The 8,784-nt window shown below is 38.4% G+C and overlaps 1 protein-coding gene across 1 annotated transcript; it reads right to left on the bottom strand.

The window, feature by feature from the left end:
• Nucleotides 1–1,950: 1,950 nt before the first annotated feature.
• On the bottom strand, nucleotides 1,951–8,383 carry LOC101994959 (vomeronasal type-1 receptor 90-like). The gene is given in 3 exon segments (XM_026778436.1): nucleotides 1,951–2,340; nucleotides 2,342–2,832; nucleotides 8,179–8,383. Coding segments are annotated over 3 exon segments (1,086 nt in total).
• Between the last annotated feature and the right edge of the window lie 401 nt (nucleotides 8,384–8,784).

Here is an 8,784-nt window from a genome sequence, read left to right as displayed (position 1 = left end):
CTCTTCTATCCATGTTCCATTTTTGCTGAACCTGTCTTAATTGTCTAATTAAGTTTGCCTTTTGTTCTTTATTTACTAAGCACCAGATTAAACCTGGAAACCTTTTTCCCTTGAATGTTAACCCATCCTCTTGGATTAGCATCATATACTCCTGTATATGGCAATGGCTCATCAGGACTCACTGGAAACTAAAACATACTATCTTCCCTTCCAGAAGAAACCACACTCTACTCATTAGAATGTAAGCAGGTAATGCCAAAAGTGCAACGGCTCTCATGAAGGAAGCACACACACACACACACACACACACACACACACACACACACACCTTCTCTGCAGGCACTCTTCCTTGAAGCCTGTACCACATCTTACTTGAGAGATCACACAGAATCCGCAGAAAGTGGCATGGCAGTACATACCTAAACAGAGAATTCTCAACAGAAAAATCACAAATGGCTGAAAGATGTTTAAGAAATTGCTCAGCAATCTTAATCATCAGGGAAATGCAACTCAAAATGACTCTGAACTACCATCTTGCACCAGGATGGTCAGAATGGCTAAAATCAAAACCACATCACACTTCTCTCACTTGATCTGGTTCGACTCCCTGTTAGCATCTTTCCTCGGCAGGTATCACATGGCTCTGGCATCTGCAACAACCTGGGGTCTCTGAAGCAATCCAAGTTTGACTTTTACACATTGACACAATGGCCTCTCTAGGCCTCTATGCAGTCACACCCCTGTGCCTGGCCTAAGCAGCTTTCTCTTTCACAGAGGGAGATTCTATAATCTCTTTCTTCTAACCTTCATCTAAAGCCAGAACCATGTTGCTGAAGCTGCCAATTCTGCTGCTTTCTGGGGCTGTGATGTGGCTCCTAATCCAATGACATCTTCACCAGCTCTCTGTTTTCTATGGTTTCCTACACTGCCTATGGTCAGATTTCCGGGAACTAACTGACAAGGAGGAGAAACTCTATTTAGAATACACTGTATGAAAAAAACAATAGCTTTTTATTATCAATAAAAGAAAAAAATTAAGGGAAAATAATTAAGTGCGGTGTTGCACACTTGTAATCCCGAGCTGGAGAGGGAGAGACAAAAAAATACCTAGGACTATTATCTTGTCCTATTTGGCAATCCCCAGGTCACTGAGAGACACTATCAAAACCAAGGTGAGTGGATTCTGAAGAAAAGCAGACAATGTTGTCTTCTGGCCTCCACATACACCTGCACACACATCCTTCATCTGTGCACACATGCATGTACACAAAAACACACTCTATATTGTATATATATAAACAATTTTGTTTTACTAATAATATATCAGTATTGATGGAGTACAAATACACAGGCACATGGAATTATCATATAAGACTCATTAAGTAACTGTGGTAAAAGGGAAATTTTTAAATCACAGTATTTTTGTGGATTCAGAGAAATTACACTTAGGAAAGAGAATTAAAGCTGCAATGGGACATTTAAATTATTTATGATGGCTGAAAGGAAATTAAATTCAGTATCAGCAAGAAGCTTCCTTTGAGCAACCTCAGCATCAGGGAGCATTTATGATAAAAAAGTAAGGAGGAGAGAGTAAAGAATTCCTGTGGAAATTTCAACTTATGGTGGAGAGTGAACTTAAAAAATCTGTAGCACTTGGCAGCAGAAATGTCACAAGAATGTCCATGAATAAGGCCACAAATTTTATTTGAATTATGTAGAATCTTGATTTTTCTACTTGAACTATTACAGAGTTTAAGACGAATAAGTTTTTGGGAAAATTAGTTGTGGCTACACCAGAATGACACCGCACAAACATCTGTCTGTCCAGCTCAGGAGGGGGAGACAATGGCCTCTTATGACATTGTGGGCACCAGGAATTCACACATACATACATGCTGACCCAATATTCATAAATATAAATATTACATCATTTATTAAAAATGGGGAAAACTATCCCTTTTTAAATATCTGGTGGCACACAGACTGCATGTGTTTCATCATATTGGTTAATCTGTTATCGGAAATGATTTGTATCAGAGGAGTAATTGTGGGATAGACATTCATCACAAACTTCTGAACACTCAAGATGACTGGATTGTACCATAACAGGACTGCGGTGGATGAGATGATGAAGTCCACACAGTACATGACCACAAAGGAAATCACCAGCAGCAAGATGGTCTGGGTGGCCCTTTTCTCAGGGGATGCTCTCAGGTAGTTGATGCTGTGAAGATGCTTGTGTTGCCTCTGATGTCTGAACAAGATGATCACCATGTATGCACTTCTGGTCAGCGTCACTCCTACAAGAAATATATCTCTGGACATTGTCAGTGTTAAAAATCAGTGCACTAATGATGTAGTTCATGGAAAAAAGTGAGCAGAATTTAGTGACCTTCATTTGGTTGGTCTTACTAATGTTGTTAAAAGCACCAGCGTAGAAAATTCGGTTGCTACTGAATGATAAGTTGAAAAACCAAATAAGTAAGAAAGCAGAAATCATGTACTTTTTTAGTTTATATTTAAATTTTGCCAACAAAGAGGAACTGGGACTGATAGTGACTGCCTGGAACACACTCAGGAGGCAGGTGATGCAGATGGAGAGGCCTCTCAACACCCTGCTTATGTAAAAATTTGTCTTACATTTAAAGTCATTGTCAATGTTCAGTGACTCAAATATGTCCCAAAGCCAAATATCCCCTCCAGTGATGAGTAGCATTATGTGGATGAAGGCCAGTTGACAGGAGATCATGTCCATGGGCTTGGATCTGTCACCTAGAATTATGAAAGTATAGAAAACAAGGAGAAACATATTGGCCAGAACTCCAAGTCCAGCTTAGAAATTAATGGCAATCCTTAATGAAGACATATGTAGAAATTATATTCACCTTAAGAACATGAAATGAAAAAATGAAATTTATGTCCTGGCAATGCTGAAGCATGCATGTGCAGCCCATATATGGTGGTTCTGTTGACCTTGTCCATATTGGGTTTAACAGTCTAAGTTGATGAGGATGACTGATCAGGTATCTTCCTCAAGAGGGATCCAGATCCCAATACATATGGATGTGGAAAACTATTTCAAATATCTGAAAAAAATAATATTCACAAAACTTGTGATTCACTGGTCAGTATGTCTATATCATCACTCTGTTTTGCCTATTTATTCTTGATTAACCCATCTCTTTAATTGAAGTTCCACACTAGACATGGCCTATGTTTCATATACTCTCAATATATCTCCTGGACATACAGTATTCTCAGCCTCATCTGACACAGAATGCACACTTCATGTGCCTGTATTGTACCTAGACTTCATGCCTTAGAAATTTAATCCTACTGATATGACTTACATTGTCTCATTTTATAGTTAACACTGAAAACAGCAGTGATGAGAATAGAGGAGCATAATCATATTTGTACAACTGATTAAAATTATGTTGTTCTGGGGAGAAATCACAAAAGATATTCAAAAGAGTGAGGTGAGTCAGTTTTATATTTCATAATGTTAATAAGCTCCATTTTACAGCTATCCATGTTTTTATTCATAATTCTAATGGATTCATGATAATCCCAATATTTTAATCAGTGGTATATCTATCTTAATACATCTATTTTTATTTTTCAATGAACTCACCACCCAGAATCTGGGATTAAAGACAACGATACAAATGGAGGCCATTAGTGCACTTTCCACACCATATTAATTGTATAACCATTATTGTAATAAATGCCCCTAGATGTCTCCAAGTTTACTTCCTAACCCTTTAAAACTTGTGTGAACTCTACTTCTGGTTTAAAGAACTAACTCCCAGCTATCAAGACAAATGTTATTTTTCTTTGTTTTTCAAGGCACATCAGTGGTATGGAATAAATGATTAATAGTATGATTCCTTTGAGTTTCTCATCCATCGCTTGTTACTTTACCTACCTATTTCATCTACTGTATTTATGTACTCCTCTTTAACTAAGAAACACCATTTTCCCATTTTCCCTATCAGATCAATGGTATCCTGCTACTCCCCTGTACCTTGCTCCCACCTCCTTCTATATGTTCTTCCCTCCTCCCTGCTAAGGAGCCCACTTTTTCACATTTCCCTGAAAGATCACTTGTATCCTGTTGTTCTTATCTCCATTGCTACCCACTATCAACCCCATCTTGGCCATGGTCCCATTTTGCTTTCCTGATATCTGTAGTTTACACAGGAAATACTCTCATCTGACGATGTGGAGCTAGAAGCCCCCAACAAGAGTGAGCATGTGACACTACGACAAACTCCATTTTCAACACAATATGACAAACATTACCTTGCCAAAGATGATCGCATAGTAATCCTGTTTTAGAATCTGTTTAAAAGAGATTCCTTCCCATGCAGTGGAAATCAAGGGCCCCAGTGTTATCATATGTCACCAAGCACAGACAGTTTATATTATTTCAACAAATAGTCTTAGCTTTAATGCTTTGTTAGTTATTTAGACTGGTTACCAGTATCATTATTTTATCAAATTAGTATGATTTGTTACTTTAAAATCAAGTGATATAGGAACAGAAAACTGTGCCAACTAAGATTCTTGTGAGAAAGAGTGTCCAATTTTATTTTCAAGTTCACTTGTATATTCCAAATATATGTGCATGCATATACATATAGAAATAATTGATAAGTCAGTAAATGTGTCCATGCTATAACATCCCCATGAATATGCCAACAAAAATCATACCTTTAGATATATACATTATGTTTGCTCTTTAAAAGCTTTATCTAGTAAAAAAATAGATTCAGTCTAATAGCCAGAGCCAAACATATGATTCTTCCACCAACATACAGTTACAGTAGTTGCACAATGGTATTCTGGTTTTTTTTAAAGTTTTATAATACAGGCTGGAAAGATGGCACAGAGGTTCAGAGCACGTTTTTCTCTTGCCAGTGATCTGGGCTAGATTCCCAACAATGATATTGAGGTTCATAAACATCTGTAACTCTAGTAATAGGAATCTATTGCCTTCTTTGATGTTGCAAGCAAGTGGTACACAGATATACATACAGGTAATGCATGTATATATGAAAAATAAAATAAGTAAATATTAAAGAAAGAAAAAAACAAAGGAAGAAAGAAAGAAAATGTGTCATCTGATTAAGGATAACAATTATTTCCAGACTTGGTCTCTAGCCTAAAAGAACTGTAGCCCATTCCAATTTTAAAATTGCAAATGGACAAACTCTATATGTACAATCATTTTTATTAACTACACCTCTATAATTTTAATAAGGCAATGTATAATAAATAAAATAAAAAGATGATAATCGGCGTTAAAGATTTTAGTGGAACATTATCCAAAATTGGCCATATACTTGGCCACAAAACAAGTCTCAACAGATGCTAACAATTTGAATTAACTAACCCCCTGTATCTTATTAGACCACTATGGATAAAAGCTTGATTTCTGCAACAACAGAAACTACAGAAAACCAATAAACTCAAGTAAACTGAGCTACTCCATACTGAGTAACCACTAAGAACAAAGAAGAAATAAAGAAATTGAAGACTTCCTAGAATTTAATTAAAAATGACTGCACAACATACCCAGCCTTATGGGACACAATGAAAGTGGTGCTAAAGGAAAGTTCATAGCACTAGGAGTCTTAAGAATTCTGAGAGAGCGCATACTGAGTTAACAGCACACCTGAAAGATCTAACACAAATGAAGCAGGCACACCTAAGAGGAGGAGATGGCAGGAAATAATCAAACTGAAAGCTGAAATCAATAAAATAGCAGCAAAGAGAACAATACAAAGATTCAATAAAAAAAGAGTTGGATCTTTGAGAAAATCAACAATATAGATAAGCCTTTATCCAAATGTGGAGGCCCAAAAATGTGAGCCTATTTCAACTTTGATGAAAGGTCAGAGTTGGAACTTACCTCTATTCCTTCAAGGTTATTGTGTTTCTACCTCAAACAAAGGTACCACCTACATTTGCTCAGGGAGTACTGCTCTCTCTCAAGGTTATTATCAAAAGGTGTGGCTAATATCCAGACCTTGTGCTTCAGGTATAAAGAAGTGAATATGTTTCTACTCCAAATAAAAGTCTAAGTAAGAATCCAAGAAAGTTCCAGTTCCCTTAAGGATATTAACATTGAATTCCAACCAGGGGGTAGGTTGCCTAGAGAATGTTTTGGTCTCGGTTGTGAGTGTTACTCTTTTTGTTCTACCAACAGAATGTTTATCTATGAATATAGCCCACAACCTTTAACTGGTCTGGTCACTTTCTTGTATCATATCGATGCAGTTTTTTATCTTACTTCTAAAAACTGGGGTTGGGGTATTTTAAGCAATTTGAAAATAAATGTAGGCAATCTCATTATTTACTGGAACTTTCTGCAAGTATAATTCTATGATTTCGGTTTTATTATTTTTGCATCTTCATACTCTTTACTTATATATCTAATCGCCACACATTTACCCAGGAAAGTGGTAATTTTGTTGAAACTGGTCCCCAATATCTAAACTAAATAAAAGAAAGAAAATCTCTAAATCAAGAAAAACAGAAATGAAAGGAGGACATAACAACAGACTCTAAGAAATAGAGAGAATCATTAGGGCATACATCAAAAAATGTTTTTTACAAAATTGAAAAATCTAAAAGAAATGGACAAATTTCTTGATAGATACCACTTACTAAGATTAAATTAATATCAGATAAAAATTAAATAGACCAATAACACCTAAATATAGAAAGATTCATAAAACATCTCCCAACCCAAAAAATTGCCCAGGGTCAGCCAGTTTTAACACAGAATTCTACCAGACTTTCAAAGAATAGCTAATATCAATACTCTTCAAATTTTTCCACAAAATAGAAAAAGAAGCAACTTTGCAAAATTCTTTATATGAGGCCACAGTTATACTAATTCCAAAATCATACAAAACTCAGCAAAGAAAATTACAGACCAATTTCACTAATGAACATTGATGCAAAAGTATTCAACAAAATTCTTGCAAACCAAATCCAAGAACACACCAAAAAGATCATCAATAGCAGATGCAGAGATCCATAGCCAAGCATTGGACCACACTCCAGGAATACAGCTGAAGAAGAGAAGGGACTATATAAGCAAGGGGTGGAGTAAGATCATGATAGGAAAGCCCACAGAGACAGCTGGCCTGAGTTTGTAGAAGGTCATGGACTCTAGACCAACTGCAAGGGAGTCTTCATGAGACCAACCTAGGCCCATGCATGTGAGTGACAGCTGTGTAGGCTGATTTGTATGTAGAGCCCCTAGCAGTGGATCCAGAACCTGGCCCTGGTGCATGACCTGGCATTTGGAACTTATTTCCGAAGGTGTGATGCCTTGCTCAGCCTTGATGCAAAGGGGAGGAGCACAGACCTGCCTCAACTTGATTTGCCATACCTTCTTGACTCCCATGTGATGCCTTACACATTTGGAATGGAGATGGAGGAGTGGATGGGGGGGCAAGTAGAAGGGAGGTGTGGGGGAGAGAATGGGAGGAGAGGAAGGAGAAATATTGTTTGAAAAATTCCACCAGAATTTCAAATAACTAATACCAATAGTCTTCAAATTGTTTCAAACAATAGAATCAGAAGGAGATTGCCCAACTCCATTTATGAGGCTACAGTTACCCTGATACTCAAACCATGCAAAGAAACAACAAAGAAATAGAATTACAGTCCAGTCTCCCTCATGAACATTGGTACAAAAATACTCAATAAAATACTGGTGAACGTAATACAAAATACATCAAAAAATCATCCATCATGATGAAGTAGGCTTTATCCCAGAGATACAGGTATGGTTCAACATAGAAAATATGGCAATGTAATCAACCACATAAAAAAAAACTAAAAGAAAAAACTCACACAATCATCTCATTAGATGTTGAAAACACCTTTGACAAAATCCAACACCCCTTCATGATAGAGGTATTGGCAACATCGGGTTTACAAGCAACAGACCTAAACTTAACAAAGACGGCTTACAGCAAAACAGCAGCCAACATCAAATTAAATGAAGAGAAACTCAAAGCAATTTAAATGAAATCCGGTGCAAGTCAAGGTTGCCCAATCTCTCCACATCTATTCAATACAGTACTCAAAGTTCTAGTTAAAGCAATAAGACAAGAAAAGGTGATAAATGGGATATGTATTGGAAAGAAGTCAAACATTTGCTATATGCAGATGAAATGATAGCATACATAAGTGACTTTAAGAATTCTACCAGGGGTCGCGGAGGCGGAGAGCTGCGCGCGGTCGCGGAGGCGGAGAGCGGGGCGCGGTCGCGGAGGCGGAGAGCGGCGCGCGGTCGCGGAGGCGGAGAGCGGCACAGTGCTGCAATCAAAAATAGGCTTTGGGGGACCGGCGGCGACATAAGCAAGCGGCAGGGACCAGCGTGGAGGCAGAGGCAAGAGGTAGGGACCAGAGGGGTCCGGGGCCGCAGCGGCAGGGACCCGCGCAGCGGCAGAGGCACGCATGAGGCTGGGAAGGGCAGCGCAATAAGGAGAGCAGATTTCCCACTGCGCTTGGATCAAAGAGATAGGGCCCTTGTTGGCAAGGTCACTGGCAAACGGGGAGTCTGGTCCTGATCCTGAAGGCCCTTCGGAGGGGTGAGAGGGTTCTTGGCCTGTGGCAGGAACCAGGAAACAGAGCGAGGGCAATTGGTAGGTGCAACCCTTGGCCAGTAGGGAAACCTGATCCAGTTTTAGAAGACCCATTGGATAGGATCGATAGGAGGAAATGGGCAGGCGCCAAGGCAAGAATTCACCCAATAAC

The sequence above is a fragment of the Microtus ochrogaster genome, unplaced genomic scaffold (genome assembly GCF_000317375.1).
Source record: "Microtus ochrogaster isolate Prairie Vole_2 unplaced genomic scaffold, MicOch1.0 UNK146, whole genome shotgun sequence".
Taxonomy (NCBI): Eukaryota; Metazoa; Chordata; class Mammalia; order Rodentia; family Cricetidae; genus Microtus; species Microtus ochrogaster.
The sequence above is the reverse complement of the archived record's forward strand: the minus strand, read 5'-3'. Positions and strand labels throughout refer to the sequence as shown.